Genomic DNA, 27360 nt, shown 5'->3' with positions numbered 1-27360 from the left:
TGCTGAGTTGTTTTTAAAATTCCTGCTTATCTACCCTTTGGAAATAATTAATTTTGTTTTAAAACTAACAAATTGTCAAGAGCAGTCTCAGTGGCAAAACATTTTTTAAATTTAAAATCTTGAATAGAGCCTTTATGGGGGAGTTTAAAAACTTATACATGGCCAAAAAGGGAGTATCTATTTTTTTGCTGAGAAATATTTACTTCTATCTGACAATTTAACCAACATGTCTAACTTGTCTAGAGGTATGCACTCTTCATTGCATGTGACTTTGAGCAGCTTATAGCCTGAGGTACACAGCACAGATGATCAACTTTAATCACTTTGGATCACAGTCATTAAAGCCATTAAAGATGGGATGAATTTACCAGCAATATCTTTTGGTATGGTTAGTGAGTTAAACATTATTTTTCCCTTGTGATAAGGAGCACCTAAATATTTAAAATCTATGGCAGTCAAATGGTATTTGGTGATGAGGATCAAGTAATTATTTTTTCTAACTGGATGACTTAGAATCATGGGAGAAATGAACTTTCACTAATTAATGCTGACAGTTTGGTATTTCACTGAACAAATGCATCCTGAATGATATTGTATTTGACCTTGGCACTTAAACACAGGTTTCATATTGATGCAAATATACCAATAAACTATGTAATCATTTTGCCTAATAACACTGTGATGAGTTATTAAGTATTTTAGTTTTTAATTATTGATTCTTCATCTTGGCACAGAACCTGTGCATCAACACTGCAACAAGCTCATCTGGAGTTGTGTGCCTTCCTAGCGAAGACTATGACTGGTAATCTCAGAATGGCATGTAGTTGAGTTTTATTATTTTTACTGTTGGTGTTTAGTGTTCATAGCTATGAATGTTGGAGGTGAATTTGTGTGCCTGCATGCTGCCTTTTTTTCTGTTGCTGTGCTTTTTCTCTCCCTGTTTTCTCAGCACCTTGCAAGTCCTGCACAAGTAAGACCTGTTTGAACTGAAATGCAAGCGTTTGTTATGAAATTGTTCTGTTAACTAACTGAAACATGATGTGATGTCTTATTTTTATTTTCAAGTTTCTTTGCTTTGTTTTTTTTTTGTGTAGCATTGCTAATATTTTGGTTGTTGTGAAGATGGTATTTGTTTTAATTCATGAACTTAATCGAGATTTTAAGCCAGGTATATTTTGTACTGAATTTTGCATGAATGCATTCTTAAATAATTTTTGAATACTATACAGATTTTTGGAAAAGGCATATGGGTAGTGATTCAGTTTTTTTTAGTACAATTACCTGTTTACAATTTTTATAGGATAAAAATTTGGTATGTAAAATTGAACTGCTGGAAGAACTTGATGTGTTGGGCAGCATCTGTAGCGAGACCTGGACAATTGTCTGTCCGTTTCCCTCTGCTGAGGCAGCTTCATCCACTGAGTTCCTCCAGCAGCTCACTCGTTTTTTGCTCCAGATTCTAGTATCTGCAGTCTTTTGTGTTTCCATGTTTAATTTTCTTTGTTTTTTCATGATTCCACTGTATATTAAAAATAAAATTTCAACTTGAGTGCAGTTAGTGCATTGCTCAGTGTTTTCTGTTAAGTGAATTATTAATTATTGCTGCCTGATGTGTTTCAAATGTTACTAGCCAAGTATGGAAAGAGAGAAAACTACATCCATTTCTTCGTCCATTTCTTTCGTCAGCAATCTGGACTGTGATCTTCCTTGGATTTTAAGATCTCTGCTATTAGATGTTGGATTGCATAAGCCAAAGGGTCTTTTCATGTTATGTATGACTTTATAACTATAGATCTTCCTTGACTAATTTGCATATCCAAGCTATTAATTTATTTTTCAATTACTATTACTGAACTAAGATATTTGAATGTTCTGCACCAACTTAAAAACCCTTTCCCGAAAGAGGCATGATAACCTTTATTGACTACAGCTCGGCATTCAATACCATCATTCCCTCAAAACTAATCAATAAGCTTTAAGACCTTGGCCTCATTACCTCCATTGTGCAGCTGCATCTAGGATTTCCTCACTTGCAGACCCCAGTCGGTTCGGATTGGCAACATCTCCTTCACAATGTCCGTTAGCACAGGTGCACCAAAAGGCTGTGTGCTTCGCCCCCTGCTCTGCTTGCTTTGTGACTGGAGATAAGCACCACTCCAATGCCATATTTTAAGTTTGCTGGTGACACCGTTGTTATAGCTCAGCATTTAATACCATCATTCCCACAGTCTTGATTCAGAAGTTGCAGAACCTGGGCCTCTGTACCTCCCTCTGCAATTGGATCCTAACCGGAAGACCACAATCTGTGCGGATTGGTGATACATATTCTCCTCACTGACGATCAACACTGGTGCACCCCAGGGGTGTGTGCTTAGCCCACTGCTCTACTCTCTATATACACATGACTGTGTGGCTAGGCATAGCTAAAACAACATCTATAAATTTGCTGACGATACCACCATTGTTGGTAGAATCTCAGGTAGAGACGAGAGGGCGTACAGGAGTGAGATATGCCAACTAGTGGAGTGGTGCCACAGCAACAACCTGGCACTCAACGTCAGTCCGACGAAAGAGCTGATCGTGGACTTCAGGAAGGGTAAGATGAAGGAACACGTACCAATCCTCATAGAGGGATCAGAAGTGGAGAGAGTGAGCAATTTCGAGTTCCTGGGTATCAAGACCTCTGAGGATCTAACCTGGTCCCAACATATCGATGTAGTTATAAAGAAGGCAAGACAGTGGCTATACTTCATTAGGAGTTTGGAGAGATTTGGCATGTCAACAGATACACTCAAAAACTTCTATAGTTGTACCGTGGAGAGCATTCTGACAGGCTGCATCACTGTCTGGTATGGAGGGGCTACTGCACAGGACCGAAAGAAGCTGCAGAAGGTGGTAAATCTAGTCAGCTCCATCTTGGGCACTAGCCTACAAAGTACCCAGGACATCTTCAAGGAGCGGTGTCTCAGAAAGGCAGAGTCCATTATTAAGGACCTCCAGTGCCCAGGGCATGCCTCACTGTTACCATCAGGTAGGAGGTACAGAAGCCTGAAGCCTGAAGGCACACACTCAGCAATTCAGGAACAGCTTCTTCCCCTCTGCCGTCTGATTCCTAAATAAGCATTGAACCCTTGGACACTAGCTCACTCTTTTTTTAATAATGGACTATTTCTGTTTTTTGCATGTTTTTAAATCTATTCAGTATACATTTACTGTAATCAGTTTACTTCTTTTTCCTCTTTTCTCTATTATATATTGCATTGAACTGCTGCTGCTAAGTTAACAAATTTCACATCACATGCCGGTGATAATAATTCTGATTCTGATCAAAGGTGGTGCCAAATCAATATAAAGAGGGAGATTGGAAAATTTGGCTGACGGGTGCACAGCAACAACCTGTCACTCAATATCAGCACGAACAAGGAACTGATTATTGACGTCAGGAGGAAGAAACCGGAGGTCTATGAGTCATTCCTCAGTGGAGATTCAAAGATTGAGAGGGACAGCAACTTTAAATTCCTTGGTGTTGTCATGTCCTGCCCCAGCACATAAAATGCAATTATTCACAGTTCAAAGTAAAATTTATTATCAGAGTACAAACATGTCATCGCATACAATCCTGAGATTCTTTTTCTGCGGAGTATTTAACCATTTTATAGAACAGTAACTAAACATCAGGAACTGTAAACAAACTCTGCAAATGCAGATAATAAATAAATAACAAGCATGAAATAACAAGATAAGAGTCCTTAAATGAGTGTAGCTATCCCCTTTGTTCAAGAGCCTGATAATTGAGGGGTAGTAACTGTTCTTGAATCTGGTGGAGTGAGTCCTGAAGCACTTGTGGCTTCTGCCTGATGGCAGCAGTGAGAAAAGACCATGGACTGGGTGGTGAGGATCTTCGATGTTGCTTTTCTATGGCAATGTTTGATGTAGATGTGCTCAATGGTTGGGAGGGGTTTTACCTGTGAAGTACCAGGCCGAATTCACCACCTTTTGTAGGATTTTCCACTCAAAAGGCATTGGTGTTCCCATACCAGGCCGTAATGCAGCCAGTCGGCTCGCTTTCCACCACACATCTATAGAAGTTTGCCAAGGTTTTTGGATGAGATGCTGAATCTCCGCAGACTCCTGAGGATGTAGAGGCGCTGTTGTGCTTTCTTCGCAATTATGTTTATGTGATGGTCCAGGACAGGTCTTCTGAGAACGTGACACCCAGGAATTTAAAGGTTTTGATCCTCTGATGATTACTGGCTCATGGACTTCTGGTTTCCCTCTCCTGAAGTCTTCTATCAGTTCTTTGGACTTATTGATATTGAGTTGAGAGGTTGTTGTTATTACACCACTCAGCCAAATTTTCAGTCTTACTCCTGTATGCTGATTCATCATCACCTTTCGTAGAGCCCATAACAGTGGTGTCATCAGCAAACTTGAATATGGTGTTGGAGCTGTACTTAGCTAAACAGTCATAGGTGTAGAGCAGTGAGCTAAGTACACATCCCTGTGGAGCTCCTGTGCTGATGGAGATGGTGGAGGAGATGTTTTTGTCTATTCGAACTGACTGAGGTCTACAAGTGAGGAAATCCATGATCTAATTGCACAAGGGGGTATTGTGTCCCTGGTCTTGGAGTTAACTGATTAGTTTTGAGGGGATGATGGTGTTAATGCCAAGTTATTATCGATAAAAAAACATCCTGGTGTATGCATCTTTGCATACTTAATTATTGAAGAAAGCACAACAGTGCCTCTACTTTCTTTGGAGTTTGCGAAGATTCAGCATGACTTCAAAAACTTTGACAAACTTCTATTGATGTATGGTGGATAGTATATTGACAGGCTGCATCCCAGCCTGGTATGGAAACACCAATGCCCTTGAATGGAACATCCTACAAAAAGTAGTGGATACGGCCAAGTCTTTCATGGCTAGACCCTCCTTGCCATTTGAGGACATCTACATGGAGTGCTGCCACAGGAAAGCAGCATCCATCATCAAGGACCCCCACTACACAGGGCATTCTCCTCTCTGCTGCCATCAGGCAGAAGGTACGGGAGCCTTAGTACCACCACCACCAGGTTCAGGAGCAGTTATTAACCATCCGGCTGTTGAACTAGTGTGGGAAAACTTAACTTGTTATTACCGAACTACTCCCACAACCTACGTGCTCACTTTCAAAGACTCCTCATCTTGTTCTTGAAATTTATTGCTTATTTATTCATTATTATTTTATATTCCTAATTTGTATTTGCACTGTTTATCTTTTTCTCATTGGTTGTTTATTCATCCTCTTGGGTGCGATCTTCCATTGATTCTATTAAAATCTCAGAGTTATTTATGGGTGACGTATCTACTTTGAACTTCCCTCAAACCATTTAGTTCTTGAATCAACCGGCACGAAGTAGAAGAGGTGGGGGTGTGGTGTGTTAGTAGGTGGAGGTGTTGATCAGCCTTGCTGCTTGGGGAAAGTAACTGTTTTTGAGCCTGGTGGTCCTGGCATGGATGCTGCATATCCTCCCTGAAGGGAGTGGGACAAACAGTCCATGAAAAGTGTGGGTGGGATCTTTCTCAATGTTGCTGGCCTCCTCCTGCCACCTTTCTGAATACATGCCCTTGATGCTGCTGGTGGTTTTGTGTTCGACAGTTGTTGTAGAACAGCCTGAAAGCAGGCCTCAAGTATGGCATCATTATGACCACTTAGCACTAAAATTACTTTTTTTTGTTCTAATTGTGTTCTTAATTGTTTAAAAAGTATAATTAATGTTTTTCTTGTGAATGGTACTTGTAATACTATGTACCTACGATGCTGTTGCAGGTAAGCCTTTCATTGCATCTCTGCATGCACTACTTGTGCACTTGAGAACTAACTGAATTTGGATTTTGACAACTAACCAGTGAATGAGAGGCCATTAGCATAATGTTTATCACAATTGCTGAGTACTTTCATTATTTTGACTGGAAAAGGTTTTCCTCATTTACTTGTCTAGAATAATTTTAAACTCCTATCTCCTTTAATGATCTGTTTGCTCAGTGAGAACAGATCCAAATTCTCTAATGTATCTACAGAACGGAGCCTTTCCTCAGCTAGATCAGGTTACATCTTCTCCTGATGTCCTGAAACATGAGGTGCAGTTTTGCACTTGATGGTCCTGCTGGGACCTGACCACATTTTCCCAGGTTAGCATAACCATAAGCTAAATAAATAGTATAAATACAAAATAATACTTTTACTACAAACCTGCAGATGCTGGAAATCCAAACAACACACATAAAATGCTCAAGGAACTCAGCAGGCCAGGCAGTACACGTGGAAAAGAGTAAAGTGGACATTTTGGGCCGAGACCCTTCATCAGGATCCTGATCCTTGATGAAGGGTCCCGGCCTGAAACGTCGACTGGTTTCTCTTTTCCATAGGTGCTGCCTGCCCTGCTGAGTTCCTCCAGCATTTTGTGTAATACTTTTACCAGAAGGCTTTTCATATGGATCAAAGGTTTATACTAGATATATGCTTGAGTGTCTCTGTTCCTGCATCCCTTTTAAAATCTTTTTCTTCCAAGTTGTACCCCTTCCAATTTGGCCTGTTATATTGTTTTTCATCCTGAGTTGATAACAATGATCAGTCTTATGTTCGCAAATAGTACAATTCAAATACCCAAACTTTTAAGTTTTACCATAAGTAGTAATCATTGTTTTTGTATCCAGCAGTCATGCTGAAGCTTGCAGAATACATCCCAGAGTGCAGAAATCACTGTTTGTCACCATTCTGCTTCCTCTCCTGTAGTTTTACTAATCAGCCTGTTACGTGATTTTTTTAAAAGTCCATTTATAGAACTATTGTGTTGGTCCAATAGCCATTTGTGTTATTTTATTAAACATCAAACACCCATTCTCTCTGCATCATGACTCAGAAGTTGAAATGGTCATTTTGATGCATCTGGTCTCTTTGCCAAAAAGGAAAGAACTGATGAAAAGGTATAAAAGTCTAGGTGGTTGAGGGTAGATTGTGGCTGGAAATCAGATTTTTGGAGATTATTTGAAATTTGCTTTCAGTTGAGACACTAAAAGCTCAGCTTTGATTGTAGTTTTGAAATATTGCCCACCTCATCATTTTGGGATATCCCAAAATGTTTTGCAAGCTGTACAGTACTTTTGAGATATTCACATTGTTCTGTAGGAATCATGAAGGAATTCTCTAATATAAACAAGATTGCAGAAGTGCCATATTAGGCAGCTTTTGTGTCAAGGCAATATGATTGCTGTTGCTCATCTTTTATTAGAACTGGAAAGTTTTATAAGTTTTTATGATTTGGAAAGTGAGGAAACAAAAGGGTTGGTTTTAGATGGGTTTAAAGATGATCAAGTTTCACAAGTAAAGAAACAATTTGTTTGGAAGAGCTGTATAAATATCATATTGTGCTGTTGGCTCCTGGTGCTTGATTTGTGTTCCGTCTAGTCCTCCAGTGCTGATTTTATGGAGTTTTCACCTTCTTTCTGTGGCTGCTTGAATTTTCCACTGAATGCTTCGAATTTTCTTTTAGTTTCCTAAGATGCACTGGTTTGTAGACTTAATTGGCTTCTGTGAGCTGAGTGTGGTATAGGTGTGTGATAGGGAAATCAAAGTGGAGTTCAAAATGATAGGATTACAGAGATATAAATGGTAAAATGGGGGTGATAGTATTAACTTGATGGGCCAAGTGGGCTTGTTCTAATTTATAAAGGTAAGAAATTACCAGCAGTCTGTTGGGGAAATATTGTAAAGTGTTCAATTGAAAGATGAGGTTTTATATTTTTCAAGTTTACTGAGTTTCATAGAAAAGCTTTACTGTACTGAGTGTTTTGGGAGGGTGGCAGAGACTGTGAGGTCAGAGTCCTGTTTGTACAGCAATTGTTGTATATTTGTTCCTACTGTGAAAACCGCATAATAAGCAATTTAAACAGAATGCTACTAAATAAATATGATTGTCACATTTTAAGCCGGTAGAGTGTTTGATGCTCTAGTTAGCGATAGGAGGGGGGAATTTTAATTTTAAAAAATGCGCACACACAAAAATCTTGCTTGAAGGCTCAAGAGACTGCAGATGCTGAAATCTGGAATTCCACAGAATCATCTCAGGATGCTGGAGGAACTAGAATGAAGTGCCTGCACCCAATGCATTTACTTCCATAGATGCTGCTGACCCACTGAGTTCTACCAGTATCTTGTGTTTAGCACAATGTGTTATATCTCCATTCCTGAAAAATTCAGATTTTGGGGATGATGGGAAAAGCTTGTAAATGGTAGTTCTTTTCACTATGCTAGTAGAGGAAGATGGCTATTCTGGTATGATGGCGAATGAACTGTTAAATGTGGGGGTTTAAGTACTGGTGTGGATTTTCTTGATTTCTCCAACTTCTGGTAGTTTTCTTCCTACTCGGGCCTCGTTTTTAATTCCCCACTCTGGCGCCCTTTCCTCTTCTCTTGCCCCCCCCCGCTTACCTGCCTATCAGCTCCCCCTGGTGCCCCTCCTTCCCTTTCTGTCATGGTCCACTCGCCTCCTATCAGATTCTTTCTTCTCCAGCCTTTCATCTTTTCCACCCAGTACCTCCTAGCTTCTTCATTCACCCCCCCCCCACCACCCACCACCTGGCTTCACCTATCACCTTCTAGTTTGTACTCTTTTTCTCCACCCCCCCCCACCCTCACTCCACCACCTTAGTCTGGCTTCCTTTGTCTTCCCCCTTGCTTTCCAGTCCTGAAGAAAGGTCTCGACTTGAAATGTGACTGTTTATTCATTTCCACAGATGCTGCCTGGCCTGTTGAGTTCTTTGAGTATTTTATTTGTGTTGCACTGGATTTCTAGCATCTGCAGAATCTTGTATTTAAAATTGTTCAGCCACTTGTTTTTGTTAATGATATCTTGCGATCGAATAGCTTTTGAATGATTTATTAAGAGATACAGTACTGGGAAAAATAATGGCACATTTTATTCTTTTGTTCTCAGAGCAGTACCTATCATTGGACAGTGGGTGAATATTAGTGATGACTTTTGCTTGGATAACTTGGACAAGTTTGATGCCAAATAGTTGTCATTCAGTGAGGACTATTTCCATATGAGTGCTTGAAACGGACTCACGGGGAAAACAAACCTAAAAATACTCTGCTCGCAGATTCTGCAGGCTGGTCTCATATCGGGTTATAGCTGAGTTAGCTCTCGACTTCTCCTCTGTGGCTGGAGTCTCAGTTCCATAGTTGTGCATTTCGATTTGCTTTTCTTCATGATTAAATTTAGTAATGTGTGGCCTGCTACTTTATGGAAAATAAATGACTGATACCATGGCAGATGTTTCAGGTAACATTTTAAATTTTGTGTGCAAGTACAGTGGATATTTTGTGGCTTTGATCCTTGTGTACAACTATTATGTTTTAGAACACAAGAATGTTAGACTTGTACTCTGGTATTATAATGTGTGGTTGAGAAATTAATACATTTCTTTTAAGTTTATAATGTCAATGCTGTTTTTTGCTGAATAGTAATAGGCCCATTTCCTATTAAGTTGTGACTAGCTGGCAGTATGCAAATTAGGCTTGCATTTTCAGACATGTATTAGATTAAAGCTGATGGCTTAAAAAGAGCCAAATTTGATTATTTAATGTTGTCTTTCAGATGACTTGCTCAATTGCAGCATTTGCTTTATCACCACAGATTACAATGCTATGGAGTATTGTACTTGAAAGTCTGGTGTAAATCTGTATTCAAAATAATTTTTACCTTTTTAGTTTTTTTTGTCGAAACGGTCTATTTATCATTTCAGTATTCCTGGGAAGCAGATTGGTATATCTAAGAAGTACTACAGGTGTATTCCTGAACTATTTATAATGAAGAATTTAGAGCTAATCTGGAGGCATTTTCTTGTCACAAAGTGTCTGAAGGAAGTTGTGCCCCTATATGGTCTGGCTTACATGGAAATATTTTAATTTACATTGCATAGTTTAGTTTTCATTTTGCAAATGACGTCCAGTCTAAAAGTACCGAGTTAACTTCTGGTGATAATTTTGCAGCGATCTATGTTTCAGTATAAGCTCCTTGTTTCTGATCTATCCAATGCGGTTTAGTGAATTTGGTTTCTGTGGCTCAAGTCAGTTATTGCTATTTATCTGAAAACTCCTTTTCATACTGATCAAGAATGTGTCTGGATCAGCAAAAAGGACACAATTAAATAATTATCCCCAGCTCAACAAATTACATAGAGCTTTCCAATCATCAGTTTGCTATCTAAATTAAGCTGTCATTTTAGAAAGTAATGAATTTGGAAAGAAAGCTCCATGTAGTGAAATGAAGCTAAATAATGCTGTTGTGCAATGTTGGAGAAATTAGCTATATATGGTCCCTGAAGTGTTAACTAAGGGGATGTATCAATTTCATCTTGGTTCAGATGACAAACTGTCCAGTTGATGATCTCAAAGATGGTAAGGGATTTTTTTCAAATGAGAGAGGGTGCCGGAATAGTTTGAGCACTGTTTTGAGGTGAGAGAATTTCGAATTGCAAAGGATTTGATTTAAGAATGTTGGAAATATTAAATTTTTTTTTAGTTATAAAATGACAGTGAAAAGTTAAAAGGTATGTAATATTGCTAAAGGGTGTTTTTCATATTTTTATGACCTCAAAACATCCAGAAGTACCATAATGTAGGAAACTATGATGTGGTTTGTAAGTAGCAAACTCTTGCACAGAGTGATGAGAAAATGGCCATTTAATCTGTTTTAGAAATGTTTGGCGAACAATTAAATGTTCATCAGTTTGTTTTCAGAATTTTGTCTTCTGAATTGTTCTATGAGACCTTTGCATTCACTTAGAAGGACAAGTGGGGTCTTGAGTTAAGTGCTCATGTGGACATACTGCACCGGTGATGGTGCAGCACTCTTTCATTAGATCAGAATTTGGATTATGTGCTCAAGTCTCCAAAATGGGTCTTGAACCTACAATGTTTTAACTTGGAGGGAAAAAGAGTTGTTTGCCCATCTGAAGCGGTCATAGTTTTCTTGCTTTTTGAGCAAATGTAAGGTTACAAAAATAGTCTAAATGGAAAAAAATATCTGTTTGCATGCAATAGCGGCCACACCCCGGGCAATGGCTTCGACAAGCCGGCTAAACCAGGTGAGGGTAGCCAATGGGTCTCAAACCCTCGGTGAGATAGAGAGTTGTCTATCCCAGCATGTGAAGACATCCTCCGGCAGATTGAGCAGACGAGACCAATGGAAGGTCCAACAGTCAAGAAGGCGGTCTCTGCAATCGTTGTGGAACACCTAGAGCTTGACAAGACACCGAAGATGTCCTGGTCATCCACTGCGCCTAGTCCCATCTCCAGCTGTCTCGACTCTTGTCTTGCCACTGGATCCAGATGGGAATTGGGAAGAGAGAGTGAGGCTGACGCTGTGCAACTCTCCCTCACTTAAATCCAAATTAAGCACTGGTCTCGACACCATCTATAAGCCGGCTGGTGGCTTAGTGGCATCAGCGCTGGACTTCGGGGTGAGAGTTCCCGAGTTCAAATCTGGCCGGCTCCCTTATACGCTCTCCATCTCTGCTGGGTTGAGCGTCGAGCTAGCAACTGGACCTCGTAAAAAGTACTAATGGTGTTGAGGTCTTCGTCGATGACGATGGAGGAACCTTATAGGTGTGTATTTTGCTATAATTTATATTTATATATATTTGTTATAGCAAAATAACAAATAAATAAAGTACTGGGTTGGTGTTCATGGGCTCAGTGTCTATTCAGAAATCGGATGGTAGAGGGGAAGAAGCTGTTCCTGAGTCACTGAGTGTGTGCCTTCAAGCTTCTGTACCTCCTTCCTGATAGTAACAGTGTGAAGGGGGCATGTCCTGGGTAGTGGGGTTCCTCGGTGATGGATGCTGCCTTCCTAAGGTACCGCTCCTTGAGATACTACAGAGGCAGGTCCCCATGATAGAGCTGATTAATTTTACAAGTTTCTGCAACTTATTTTGATCTTGTACATTAGGCCCCCCCATATCAAATGGTGATGCAGCTAGTCAGATTGCTCTCCATGCTATATTTGTAGAAATTTTCAAGTATTTTAGTTGAGAAACCAAATCTCTTCAAGTTTCTAATCAAATATAGCCACTGTCTTGTCTTTTTTTATATAGCTGCATCAATATGTTGTGACCAGGTTCGGTCCTCAGAGATATTGACACCCAGGTACTTGAAACTGCTCACTCTCTGCACTTCTGACCTCCACTTTCTCCCTCCACCCCCAATGAGGACTGGTTTGTGTTCCCTCATCTTACCCTTCCTGAAGTCCATTGGGTGCAAGGTTGTTGCTGCGACACCACTCAACTAACTGATGTATCTCGCTCCTGTATGCCCTTGTGTCACCATCTGAAATTCTGCCATCAATGGTTGTATCATCAGCAAATTTATAGATGCTGTTTGAGCTGTGCCTAGCCACATAGTCATGGGTGTAGAGAGAGTATACATCCCTGTGGAGCTCCAGTGTTAATTGTCAGCAAGGTGGAGACATTATTTCCAATCTGCACAGATGGTAGTCTTCCTGTTAGGAAATTGAGAATCCAAATGGAGAGGGAGGTACAAACAGCTCGGTTCTGTAGCTTTTCGATTCGGACTGTAGGAATGAGGGTGTTAAATGCTGAACTATAATCAACAAACAGCATCACGACATGGGTATTTGCACTGGCAAATCATAGACTATTCCCCACATCATATTTAAATACCCCAAGTCATGTATTGAAGACAACTTGACTGAATTCAAGTTTCTGAATAAACAGTCGGTTGGCTATGTAATATCAGAAATTGAAGTTAATAACGTGTGTTGTTTGACCATCTTATTGCTCTCTCCAAAGGCCACTTGAGTGTTAGGGCCTGGCATCCTTAACATGCATCTAGCTTTTGATGTTAGCAGACACAATATTGCTCTACTGTATCCTTGGATCAGAGTATCCAGCTTGCTATCCTGTTTCTCCAAGAAATGGGGGTCAAAATAAAGAAGGGAACTGGAGTCATCTATCTTACACTATCTCGGCAGTGCTTAGCCACCTCAAGGCTAACTTTTCTATGTGTGACTACTGGGTGATACCATTTCAAAGCAAGATAGCGTAGAATTCTCCATCTATGTAAGTATTATTAAATTAGAATTTTGAATCTTGGAGCAATATGAAGGAAATGTGGATGTTAAAGAATTAGAGAGTAACGATTAATTCTTTATTTCCTTTGCTGATACTTATTCATAGTTCCCAAAATGGAGCAGTACTGATAAATTGGTACTCATTTGATTTGGACGCCACTTGGAAAATGTTAACTGTATTTCCTAATTTGATTCATTGTTCTCAGTAACACTTTGTAACAATGTGCCTCAGTTGATCCATCAAACTTAGTTGTGAATGCCTAGTATACAAAGTTGTATTCAACCTGAAATAACTTTTTTCCCCAGTTGATAATTATATTCCTCTTTCAATATTTTTATTAGTTTCTACATAGAAGAATAGAGTCCAAGGAAGTATATATAAAAGGTCAAAAAAAACTACCAATTACGTTATATCTATTCATAATAACAATCTCATTACCCTGTATTCATGTAGGTTAGTCAAAGTTATATTGAAATATATTAATTTAGTACAAAAAAAAGTCTAACCCCTACTAAGATTAAGGAGGAAAAAAAGGTAAATACCTTCTCGTATAATAAAAATTAATAATAGTTAATGTCTAAATTTAAACAACGAATTAAGGGTTTTGAAAATAATTCAGAAAGGGTCCCCACAATGTTTGAAAGTCTTGACGAGATTCAGAAATTGAACAATGAATCTTCTCTAAATCTAAGCATGACATAACATTGCATAACCATTAAGCATGAGTAGATAGATAGATATATTTTATTAATCCCGAGGGAAATTTGGTTTCGTTACAGCCGCACCAAATTTCCCTCGGGATTAATAAAGTATATCTATCTATCTAGGAGGAGGAGTAGGAGGAGAAACATCTTTCCATTTAGACAAAAGTGCCCTCCTAGCTATAAGAGAGCAACAGGCCAAAATGTGTAAATCTGATGTCTTCAGCTTGATATCTTGTCCTGCAACAATACCGAATAGGGCCGTCAGAGGATTAGGCTTAAAATTGACTTTGAAAAGTATAGAAAAAGTTTGAAAAACTTCTTTCCAATATTTTTCAAGACATGGACAAGTCTTAAAACATATGTATTAATGAAGCTTCTCCATTATTGCATCTGCCACAGTCGGGAGATATATCTGAATAAAAACGAGATAGCTTATCCTTAGTCATGTGGACTCTATGTACCACCTTAAATTGTATGAGGGAATGGTGAGCACATAGCGATGAAGTATTAACCAGTTTAAAGATTTCATTCCAAGTTTCTTCAGATATTGATGTCTGGAAATTTTGTCTAAAGGAACATTCCTTGTCTCCAATAACATACCATAAATATTAGATATTGAACCATTATGAAAAGGTGTCAAATTAAAAATTACGTCTAGTAAGTTCTTACCTGAGCTTACAGGAAATGTGCATAATTGAGATCTCAGGAAGTCTCTGATTTGTAGATATCTTAAAAAAAAAGTGAGTTTTGGATAAGCTATATTTAGCTGACAATTGCTCAAATGAAAAAAGATTTCCTCCAACAAACAGATCCCAAAAACTTTTAATACCCAGCCTGTCCCATTCTTTAAAAATTAAATCAGTCATAGAGGGTTTTAAAAAAAAAAGAGAATAAATGGGACTAGAAAGGGTAAATCTCAATAAACCAAAATGTTTTCTAAATTGTATCCAGATCCTCAGAGTATGTTTAACTATTAAATTATCAGTTAGTTTATTTACAAATAAAGGAAGTAAGGATCCAAGAAGAGAAATAATAGAAAATTTATTAACAGAGTTAACTTCTAAAGAAACCCATGCCGGACAGTCTACACGATTAATATAATATAGCCAAAACGTAAGATATCGTATATTAACTGCCTAGTAATAAAACCTAAAATTAGGTAAGGCTAAACCTCCAGACTTTTTAGGTTTTTGAAGATAAACTTTATTTAAATGAGGACGTTTATTTTTCCATATGTAGGAGGATAAAATAGATTCAAGAGAGTCAAAAAAGGATTTAGGAATAAAAATGGGTAGAGCCTGAAAAAGAGATATAAATTTAGGTAGAATATTCATTTTAATAGAATTAATTCATCCAATCAACGATATTGAAAGAAGTGACCAATTTAATAATATCTTTTTTACATGGTTCAATAAAGTAAGAAAGTTTTCTTTAAACAGGTGTTTGTAATTCTTAGTGATTGTTACACCCAAATAAGTAAATTCATTCCTTACAATTTTAAAAAGGAGATTAATATTAATTGATACCAAATGATTTAAAGGAAATAATTCACTCTTATGTAGGTTCAATTTGTATCCTTAAAACTGGCTAAAATGGGAGAGTAAAGAAAGTACACAAGGTAACGAGGTCTCAACATTAGAGATAAAAAGCAATATATCATCAGCATAAAGCGAGATTTTATGGGTGATACCTCTCCTTAAAATACCACAGATATCATTAGATTCTCGAAAATCAATAGCAAGGGGTTCTAAAGCTAGATCAAAAAGCAAAGGACTCAAAAGACACGCAACACACATCAGAGTTGCTGGTGAATGCAGCAGGCCAGGCAGCATCTCTAGGAAGAGGTACAGTCGACGTTTCAGGCTTGTCCTGACGAAGGGTCTCGGCCTGAAACGTCAACTGTACCTCTTCCTAGAGGTGCTGCCTGGCCTGCTGCGTTCACCAGCAACTTTGATGTGTGTTGCTTGAATTTCCAGCATCTGCAGAATTCCTGTTGTTTGTGACTCAATAGACAGCCTTGTCTAGTTCCGCGGTGAAGTTTAAATGGTTTGGAATTTTGAAAATTAGTAAGAACCCGAGCAGAAGGAGATAAATAAAGTCATTTAACCCATTGAATAAAATCTGGTCCAAAATTAAATTTTTCTAAGGTTTTAAATAAATAATTCCATTCAACCGGATCGAAGGCCTTCTCAGAATCTAAGGATAACACACATTCCGATATCTCCTGAGAAGGAGAGTAAGTAACATTTAATGCACGGAGTATATTAAAATGGGAATGTCGGTTTTTAATAAATCCAGTCTGATCATCAGAAATAATAGAAGGTAAAATATTTTCAATCCTATGAGCCAGAACTTTAGAAAGAATTTTGGTATCAACATTGAGTAATGAAATTGACCTATATGAAGAGCATTCAGTTGGATCCTTGTTCTTTTTTAGGATAAGCGAAATAGAAGCTTCATAAAAAGATTGAGGCAAACTACCCAATTTGAAAGAATCCAAAAACACTAAGTGTAACTGTGGTATAATTAATGAAGAAAAAGCCTTAAAATTCTCCAGAAAAGCCATCTGGACCCAGAGCCTTCCCCGAGTGTAATGAAAGTATAGCCTCGGCGATTTCCTCATAAGAAATGGGTTAATCCATCTGTTTGTTCATCTGTAGTATGCTTGGAACATAATGATTGCAGATAATTGCAAAGTTTTGCATTCAAAGGACTTTTTTTTAAAAAAATGTGAAACAGCTAGATTGAGTGCTGATCCTAGTCTTTAGAAGTTGTCCTGATATTTTACAACCTTAGTTGCATTGACCCCTTGGCCTATTCCAGTGTCGAAGCCCTACATCATTTGCTGAGTCATTTTGATTATAATGTCTGTTTGATTTGTGCACTAGTTGTACAGGCTGCCTAATGACCTTCATTCACATAAGTAGTTAGAAATGCATAATGTTCACAAAATGAGCTCTAATGGATGAGGGTGGTGGCTAAATTTATATACCAAATTGGATTATTAGCATCATTGCTGGCCTATGTCTTGGAGGACTTAATTGGCAGAGTGGATTTCTGAGGGGAAAATCCTCCTCCACGCTCTCCAAACTCAGTTTGTAGAAATAGAGCTTCGACTTCCACATTTGAGGAGATTCTTAGTTGTTTTGTTTGGCCCTGCTGTGCTCGGTGGGATAGATTTAGAATATGCACTGCAATTCAAATCAGGCTGTCCATGACCCCACTGTTGCCATCAGTAGCCAAGCAATGCCAAGTGAGTGGAGTTGTGCAGTGGTTAGTTGGGTTACTGGATCAGAAGCCAGAGCTGTAGAACATAAAGCAATACAGCACAGGAACAGGCAATTTGACACACTAAGTTGTGACAAATTAATTAAATTAATGAATCCCAATTCCTTATTTCTCCACATGGTCCATATTCCTCTCTTCTCTACATATTTATATGCCTACCTAAGAGCCTCTTGAAAACCTCTTACAATCACTGTCTCTGCAACCAGCTCTGGGAGAACATTCGAGGCACCCACAACTTAAGCTTGCTCTGCACTTCTGTTTTAAACAACTTCTTCCTCTTTTTTTTTCCCCCACCGCCTCCCCCCAGCTTCTTAAATGAATATCCTCTGTATTAGAGATTTCAACCCTGTGGGTGAAAGATAACAGCAGTTTACTCTAACCATGCTTCCTATAGTTATATAAACTTCTACTGTCAGGGCTGCCTCAGCCTCTGCCGTTCCAGAGAAAATAGCCCTAGTTGTCAGTCAGTTGTAACCTCATGAGTCTGGGCACTGAGAATAGGAGGTGGGACATGATGTTGCAGTTGTACAAGTTGTTGGTTAGACCACGCTTGGTGTACAGTTTTGTTCACCCTGTTATGGGAAAGATGTAGTTAAATGAAAAAGATTTGAGGATGTTCCCAGGACTGGAGGAGGATACAGGGGGAAGTTGGCCAGGCTAGGTCTTCATTCCTTGGAATGTAGGCGACCTTATAGAAATGATTAAAATTCTGAGAAGCATAGATAAGAAGGCTTTTCCCCATGATTGGAGAGACCAAAACTCAGGAGCAAAGATCTAGAGTGAGAAGGGAAAGATTTAAAAGGGACATGAGGGGCAACTTTTTCATGCAGAATGCTGTGTGTCTGGAACAAGCCGCCAGAGGAAGTGCCTGAGGCAGTTACAGTAATATAATTTAAGAAACTCTTGGATAGGTATGTGGAGGCACTGGGTTTATGGGCTGAACACTGGAAATTGGAAATAGCTGGGTGAGCACCATGGTCAATGGGCTGAAGGGCCTGCAACTGTTTTTGTATTGCTTAAATGGTTCTCCTTATTGCATATTCCTCCTGATTTAGGCACGACCCTGGTAAACCTCTTCTGCATTCTTCCCTCACCTTAATATCCTCACTATAATGGGGTAACTACAAAAGTTTGTAGAATTGAAAGCAATGCTCCAAATGTAGTCTAAAAAGAGTTTTATTTTTTAAAAAATTCTTAACACCACTTCCTGACTCTTGAATTTACTGTCTCGAGTATAAAAGGCAAGCATGCTGCTTGCTCTCTTTACCATTCCATTGACTTACGCAGCTACTTTCAGGGAGCTATTCACTTGTACCCCAAGGTGCCCCTGTACATCAGTGCTGTTAAGGGTCCACCATTAACTGTATACTTTCCCTTTACATTTGATCTCCCAAAGTACATCACCTCACAATTGCCTGGATTAAACTCCATCTGCCATTTCTTTGGCCATGTCTACAACTCATCTATATTGCATTTCTTCATTTGCTGTTCTTCTACTCCGACCACTATGTAACCAATCTTTGCGTCTTCAGCAAACCTAACCCACCACTATCATCTGTTCTCTATCAGCAAACCAATTCTGAATCAGAATCAGTTTATTATCACTGGATTGTGACGTGAAATTTGTTAACTTAGCAGCAGCAGTTCAATGCCATACATAATCTAGCAGAGGGAGAGGAAAAAAATAATAATAAATAAAATAAAACATAATAAACAAGTAAATCAATTATGTATATTGAATAGATTTAAAAGAATGTGCAAAAACAGGAATATTGTATATTTAAAAAAAAGTGAGGTAGTGTCCAAAGCTTCAATGTCTTGCTAAAATATGAATCATTAATCCTATCATTAGTTCAAATCCTATCATAGCAACTGGAAAATTTAACTTGAGTAACTAAAAGATAATAAGAGTAAGGAACTTGTGTATAAGATGATGAGAGGCATTGATCGTGTGGATAATCAGAGGCTTTTTCCCAGGGCTGAAATGGCTGTCACAAGAGGGCACAGAGGTTTAAGGTGCTGGGGCGTAAGTACAGAGGAGATGTCAGGGATACGTTTTTTATGCAGGGAATGGTGAATGCATGGAATGGGTTGCCGGCAACGGTGGTGGAGGCGGATATGATGGGGTCTTTTAAGAGACTCCTGGGTAGGTACATGGAGCTCAGAAAAATAGAGGGTTATGGGTAACCCTAGTAATTTCTACGATAGGGACATGTTCGGCACAGCTTTGTTGGCCGAAGGGTCTGTATTGTGCTGTAGGTTTTCTATGTTTCTAACTATGAGTCAGCTAAACTATTGCAAGCACCCATCTGAAATGTGCTGCCTTGCCTGTTGAGCTTAAATGCAATCACAGATCCACGATGGTTGGCTGTTAACTGTCTCCTTAGATCAGAGTCAGATGGGAATTGCCAGGTACATTCAGATCCTGTGTTTGAATAGACTTTGTGTAAAGGTCATGATACTGACTTTGATTCAGTGGTTATGTAAAGATATTTCTGGGGTAACAACCGCTGGAACTAAACTGTGCTGACAACTTGAATGAAACTGCAATAGAGTGTTATTGGGCTTCTCATAACAAAAACAAGTAATTCCACAATGGATCAGATTGAATTTTGAAGTCTTGCAGATCCAGTTCTGAACGATGGGGGAGAATTGATTATTTAATAGAAAAAGGGATTTTTAAGGCTGGGTATGGTACATATAATGAAAGTTGAGAGTAGGCATTTGTACTATTTAAAACTATTTTCAGTTTGGAAAAAATTTAAACGGACGCAACCCACTTCAGAGCAAGTGACTTCAGTTATTTTTGGTGATTTCAGAAATTTGTTCCATCCTTTGCATGGGACACCTGCTAAGATATATCCTTGATGCAAAGAATGTGGTGATGAAACAACCTAAAGATCACATAAGGGAATGAGGGGAAGAAAGAACAAAATCTGGCTTTAAGCCACTTTTTTTTGGTAATATAATTTTTATTGAGTTTTCAAAAAGAATACATGAAAAGATAAAATCTACCCTCCCCCCTCCCCTTAACCCTCCCCCCCCCCATATATAGTCCTACCTAAAAAGAAAGAAAAGAGAAAAAAAAAGAGCCGCCTGGGTATTGGAAGGTTGCCACATGCTTCACGGGATTCCAAATAAATTTGGTATAATTAAGCCACTTTTTTTGAACAGGAGGGCCCTTATCACTTGGTTGTGTGGCTGAATTTGTCTGTGCTGTAGTACTGGAGTTGATAGAGGGGATATTTTGTTGTTCTGTAATTGCTGGCTTTTTGTCCCTGAGCCATTTTACTTTCCCAGCCTGTCCATGTCACAAACGTTGGCTGGGAGCCTTTCTCCACCTCTTCAGTGCAGAGACTTCCTCAATCCAACTGTACCTCTTCCTAGAGATGCTGCCTGGCCTGCTGTGTTCACCAGCAACTTTGATGTGTGTTCCTCAATCCAAGCAGCCTTTTGCACTCCCAGACTAGGTGTGACAACTAATAAGCCCTGGCCTCTGACTCACTTGCTTACATTTTACTTGAATGTTTGCATGTCAAAGACAAGTTACAAAAACGTACATCGGTAGGGTAAAATCCAAATGGAAGTAAAAATTAAACGTAGTTAAAAAGCATTTGTAGTCAAACAACCATTAAATGTAAAAGCAGAAGTTTTTCCATTTCTGGTAATCGACCTTTTCTGTTCATATATAAATGACTCTACTACTTATGTGGTTTAATTTGGGATAGGCCCGATGGTCACACCAAGCAGAAGTTTGCATGGCATTGTGGGACTCCATGAAGAGTCTAATGCACAACTGGCAGCAAGGCCACACCGGAAAGGTACTGGCGTTAACATTGGTATTGAGTCAGCTGATCTGGTCCAGTCAGGTTCTGTGCGTTGCTGTTGTGACAGTAGCTTTTAATCCAAATCATGCAATTGGCATTTTATGTTCATATGAGTCTATCCCCACATAAATGTTACAAATAGAGTGATTTAAAACATACTTGTTTTGTCCATTTGCTTACTTACTACAGATGACTAACCATGATTTCTTCTGTTGTAGATAAGCATGGCACTAATAAAAATGGGAAGAAAGCCGATGGGCCTTCAGGAAGCTCGTTCTTCATGTGGTTCATGATAATTGCTTTACTTGGAGTCTGGTCATCAGTAGCTGTTGTTTGGTTTGACTTGGTGGATTATGAGGAAGTTCTGGGTAAGTTTCTCAATTTTCAAATTGCATTTTGAGTGAAAGTTCATGTCCTTAAAAGCAGGATGTCATGTATGGGGGAAGTTGAATTCACATTACTGTTTTATTGCTCAATATTACTTGAATTATTTTGTTAACTTTTTAGATTGGTTATCATTTTGGGTCGTATTCTGTTGTAGTTGAAACACTGGTGGCCAGTGGATGACATACATGTATGTCTTTTTCCATTAGTAAAGTTGTGGATTCATTCAGACTACAGTTTCTTCAGCTGTTTGTCCATAGTCCTTGTACATTCTAATCTTTAGAATGTATAAGAACCGTAAAGATACAATCACATACAACTTATAGTAGTGCAAAATAGCTTTCTAGCAAATTGCATTCTACTGTGATGACCTTCCAAAACAATAAGAACTGTTTTATCTTACAGCTGTTAAATTAACTGCTTTTGATTTCCAGGAGCAATTTCTGAACTAATTACATGTATTTGTGTGTACTATACTTTAATCCTCAGATGCCAAAAGTTGCATTTAATTAAGAGTTAATAAGATCACATTAAAACTACACTACTTCATTTTGAATCAGCATACTTTTGGAACATTTTCTTCAAAATACTGAGTTTTGGTCTTTTGTTCTATGTGCATAATGACTATTTTCTACAGTTCTTTAAAAGTGTTATTTTTATTACTCATGCAGCAAAAGCTAAGGAATTCCGTTATAATTTTTCAGAGGTATTACAAGGTAGGATTTTCACTGTTCCCATATGTTATAATTTCTACTAGCCTGAAATCTGTACAGTTTTGTCTGGACATTATTGTGTTGATCTTGAGATTTGCAGAAGTGATTATTTTATGCTTCAATGTACTTGGTATTTTTAGGGTATTTTTAATTTTGTATATTATGAATGGGAAGATGGGATTTGGCGCCTGTTCATGAACAACTATCATTTCAATGTGTCTTTTTTTATGCTGCAAGCTGGGCTAATTTCAAGGAAATAAGTCCCTTATTTTTACGGAATGATCAAGTCAAGCTTCATTCTGTCTTTCAATCTGGTTTTCATCTTGTAGAAGTCTGAGGTAGCTGAAAAGTAGGATTTGCAGACCCATAAATGGGGAAGATGGTACATGGTGGCAGGGTGGAGATGTGTCTCTACCAAAGGAAGTGTAAGGCACTCCTTCCCTCTGTTAGCCTGCAGGTCCCATCGGGCAATGTGTGGCAGCTACTTGGCCCCCGATCAGGAAGAGGAAGAGCCCTCAGAGGGTTTGCGGTGAAAAGGGTGAGCAACGTCAATTTCCTGGGTGTTAATCTTTCAGAGGATCTATTCTTTGCCCTACACATTGTTGCAATCATGAAGAAGGCACACCAGTGTCTCTACTGCGCAAGGAGTATGAGGAGATTTAGTATGTCATCAAAGACTCTTACTTACCTTCCCCAGCATCAAGGACACATTCAAAAAGTGATGCTTCAAGAAGGCGGCATCCATCATTAGAACCCCACATCACCCAGGATACGTCCTCTTATTGCTACCATCAAAGAGAAGGTACAGGAGCCTGAAGACACATATTCAATGCTTCAGGAACAGTTTCTTCGCCTCTGTTATTAGATTTCTGAATGGACATTGAACCCATGAACACTACTTCACTATATATTTTTGCTCTTTTTTTGCACTAAATCTCATTTTATATCTATAATTCTCATTGCAATACATAATAAATCTATAAATTACAATGTACTGCTGCTGCAGAACAACAAATTTCATGGTATATGCTCGCGATAGTAAACCTGATTCTGATATTTCTATAGATGTACAGTAGAGGCAATTTGGACTGGTTGCATCAGAGCCGGCTATGGAGACTCCAATGCACAGGAGGGTTATAGACTTGGTCAGCTGCATCTTAGGCACAACCTTCCTCACCATTGAGGGCTCCTCGAGAGCTAGTGCCTCAGATAGATGGCATCCATCCTTGAGGATCCTCACCTTGCAGGACATGCCCTCTTCTTGTTACTACTGCCATGAGTGAGGAGTACAGGAGCCTGAAGACCCATACTCATTGATTTAGGAACAGCTTCTCTTCTGCCATCAGATTTCTGCAGAGTCCATGAACACTGCCATGAATTCTTTGCGCTTTTTATATATTTTTGTCTTTGCATTATTTTGCTGCCACATAACAGAAAATTTCATTTTATGTCAATGATAATAAATTGATTCTAGTTCAATGCTTGGAATAAAATTGTTTTTTATTCATAATCAATATCTTGTGTAAATCATATAATATCCTGTTACTATTGATGGTGAAGATGTGGATGCGGTGAGGACCTACAAGTACCTGGAAGTGCATCTGGACGACAGACCTGAGTGGAGCACCAACACAGAGGCTGTGTACAAGAAGGGCCAGAGTCGCCTCTACTTCCTGAGAGTACTGAGGTCCTTTGGAGTATGCAATCCTCTCCTTCACATGTTCTACCAATCTGTTGTTGCCAGTACAATCTTCTTTGTGGTGATGTGCTGGGGCAATGGCATCAGCATGGGTGATGCCAACAGGCTCAATAAACTGATTAGAAAGGCTGGCTCTGTTATTTAAGTCAAACTGGACACACTGGAGAACCCTACGGAAAATCCTGGCAATTCTGAACAATGTTTCTCGCCCTCTGCATGCCAACTTGGCTGAGCAGAGGAGCATTTTCAGTAAAAGACTAAGACAACTGTGCTCTTCCAAAGAACACTATATGAGGTCATTTTTACCCTCGGTCATAAGATTCTATAATGCTTTAGCCTATAGCTGGGAAAGTGATCTTGCAGTCTTTGACTTGTAAGTCTTGTACATCTTACTTTTAAGGTAACTTTTTAAATTTCTTACTTCTTAAAATATTTGTGCACTTGTAATGCTACTGTGACACTGTAATTTCCTTTGGGATGAATAAAGTATCTTATCTAATGAAAAGCATTTAGAAGAGTTATTTTGGACAACCCTTTCATTGGGCTATTAGATAATAACTTGAATCATATTGTTCATTTGAGATCTAAAAGCTTCTCTACCAAGATTTATTCATCAAACATTTTGTACTATGCTTAATATGTTGTAATTAGTCTTTATGAATAACCAGGTTACATGGGTGGCTAAGTACAGCTCCAACACCATATACAAGTTTGCTAATGGTGCCACTATTGTGGGCCATATCAAAGGGGGTGATGAGTCAGTATACAGGAGGTAAATTAAACATTTGGCTGAGTGGTGTAATAACAATCTCTCGGTGTCAATAAGACCAAGGAACGCATTGTAGACTTCAAGAGAAGGAAACCAGTGGTCAATGAGCCGGTAATCATTGGAGGATCAGAGGTGGAGAGGGTCAGTAATTTTAAATTCCTGGGTGTCACTATCTCAGAGGACCTGTCCTAGACCCACCATATAAATATTATTATTAAGAAAGCACGAGAGCACCTCTACTTCCTCAGGAGTCTGCAGAGGTTTGGCATGTCATTGAAAACCTTGGCAAACTTCTATAGATGTGTCATGGAAGGTGTGCTGACTGGCTGCATTACGGCCTGGTATGGGAACACCGATGCCTTTGGGTGGAAAATACTATAAAAGGCTGTGGACTCAGCCCAGTACATCACAGGTAAAACCCTCCAAATCTTTGAGCACATCTACATGTTGAATCTTTGTGGGTGGAGTTAAGAAACTGCAAGGGTAAGAAATCCATTGTGGGAATCATATATAAGCCTCCATATAGTAGCCAAGATGTGGGGTTGCGATTGCATATGGAGCTGGAAAAGGCATGTAGTAAGGATAATGACCCGATTGTAATGGGGGACTTCAATATGCAAGGGGATGGGGGTAATCAGGTTGGTGTTAAATCACAAGAGAGGGAATTTGTTGAATGCTTATGAAATGGCATTTTAGAGCAGCTTGTTCTGCAGCCTACTTGGGGAAAGACTGTCTTAGATTGGGTGTTGTGTAATAACCCAGATCTTATTCCGAAGCATAATGGAGGAGGCAGTGATCATACTATGATTGAATTCATACTGCAATTTGAGAGGGAGAAGCACAAGTCACATGTATCAGTATCATAGTCATACTTTATTGATCCCGAGGGAAATTGGTTTTCATTACAGTGAAATAAAGGGAATTACAGAGGCATGAGAGAGGAGTTTGCCCAGGTAGATTGGAGGAGGATATTGGTGAAGATGACGACAGAGCAGAGATAGCTGAAGTTTCTGGGAATAGTTCACAAGGCGCAGGATGTCCCACAGAAGTTGTTCTCAAATAGCAGGGGTAGGCGACCATGGCTGACAAGGGAAGTGAGGACTGCATAAAAGCTGAGGAAAGAGCATATAAGGTAGCAAAAGTGAGTGGGAAGTTGGATGATTGGGAAGCTTTTAAAATCCAACAAAAACCAACTAAAAAAGGGAAAAGATGAAATATGAGGGCAGACGAGCAGGATACCAAAAGTTTATTCGTTTTTTTTATATAAAGAGTAAAAGGGAATTGAGAGTTGATATTGGACCACTGGGAAATGATGCTGGTGAGGTAGTAAGGGGGGGGGGGCAAAGAGATGGCAGATGAACTTAATGGGTACTTTCCATCAGTCTTCACTGTGGAAGACACCAGCAGTGTGCCAGAGATCTGTGGGTGATAAGGAGCAGGAGTGAGTGCCATTGCTATTACAAAGGGGAAAAAGTGCTAGGCAAACTGAAAGGTTTTAGGTGGTTAAGTCACCTGGACTAGATGGACAACATCCCAGAGTCCTGGGACAGATTGCTGAAGAGATAACGGATGCATTGGTCATGATCTTTCAAGAATCACGTGATTCTACTGTGGTCCTGGAGTACTGGAAGATTGCAAATGTCACTCCACTCTTAAAGGAAGGAAGGCAAAAGAAAGGAAATTATAGGTGAGTTAGGCTAATCTCAGTGGTTGGGAAAGTGTTGTAGACTATTATTAAGGACGAGGTTTTGGGATACTTGGAGACTAATGATAAAATAAGTCAGTCAGCATGGTTTCTGTAAGGGGAAATCTTGCCTGACAAATCTGTTGGAATTCTTCAAGGACGTAACAAGCAGGTTGAACAAAGGAGAGGCAGTGGATGTCATTTACTTGGATTTTCAGAAGGCATTTGATCAGGTGGCACAAATGAGGCTGATTAAAAAGATAAAATCCTGTGGTGTTACAGGAAAGATACTGGCACGGAAAGAGGAATGGCAACGGGCAGGAGACAGCAAGTAGAAATAAAGGGAGCCTTTTCTGGTTGGCTGTCAGTGATTAGTAGTGTTCCTCAGGGGGTCAGTATTGGGACCACTGCTTTTCACATTGATTGTCAATGATTTGGATATGGAATTGATGGCTGTATGGCAAAATTTGCGGATGATACGAAGATAGGTAGGCAGTGCTGAGGGAGCAATGCAATTGCAGCAGGAATCAGACAAATTGGAAGAGTGGGCAAAAAATTGGCAGATGGAATACAGTGTTGGGAAATGTATGATAATGCATTTTGGTAAAAGGAACAATGTACGGACTGTTATCTAAATGGGGAGAAGGTTCAAACATCAGAGGTGCAGAGAGACTTGGGAATCCTTGTGCAAGACTCCCAGAAGGTTAATTTACAGGTTGAGTCTGGTAAAGAAGGTAAAGGCAATGTTGGTATTTACTCTGTGCTTGGAGTATTGCCAATAGTTTTGAGGCCCCATAGCTCAGAAGGGATATGTTGTCGTTGGAGAGAGTCCGGAGGAGGTTCACAAGAATGGTTCCGGGAATGAAGAGATTGACATATGAGAAGTGTTTGGCTGCTTTGGACCTGTATTTACAGGAATTTAGAAGAATGCATGGGGGATCTCATTGAAACCTACAAAATGTTGAAAGGACTAGATAAGGTGGATGTGGAGAGGATATTTCCTGTGGTGGGGGTATCCAGAATGAGAGGACACAGCTTCAAAGTTGAGGAGCAACCTTTTAGACCAGAGGTAAGGAGGAAGAGAATAGTGAATCTATGGAATGTTCTGCCACAGACCGCGGTGGAGGGACTAAAAAATATTGTGTGCATTATAATAT

At 39.2% G+C, this 27360-nt stretch overlaps 1 protein-coding gene across 8 annotated transcripts in view; it reads left to right on the top strand.

Annotated features, from left to right (window-relative positions):
* The window catches only part of unm_hu7910 (un-named hu7910), a 214777-nt gene that overhangs the window by 22150 nt on the left and 165267 nt on the right, over positions 1-27360 (top strand). For 5 of the 8 annotated variants that reach the window (XM_063064199.1, XM_063064182.1, XM_063064141.1 and 2 more), the window contains exons 2-3: positions 21173-21322; positions 22010-22054. In XM_063064199.1, the coding sequence (XP_062920269.1) occupies positions 21173-21322; positions 22010-22054 (195 nt within the window). Of the gene's footprint in view, positions 1-734; positions 803-9139; positions 9325-21172; positions 21323-22009; positions 22055-27360 lie in introns of those variants that run through there. The other 3 variants (XM_063064190.1, XM_063064151.1, XM_063064171.1) reach the window with 3 other exon arrangements.

Source organism: Mobula hypostoma, chromosome 1 (assembly GCF_963921235.1).
Source record: "Mobula hypostoma chromosome 1, sMobHyp1.1, whole genome shotgun sequence".
In the NCBI taxonomy this organism is placed as follows: domain Eukaryota; kingdom Metazoa; phylum Chordata; class Chondrichthyes; order Myliobatiformes; family Myliobatidae; genus Mobula; species Mobula hypostoma.
The sequence above is the reverse complement of the archived record's forward strand: the minus strand, read 5'-3'. Positions and strand labels throughout refer to the sequence as shown.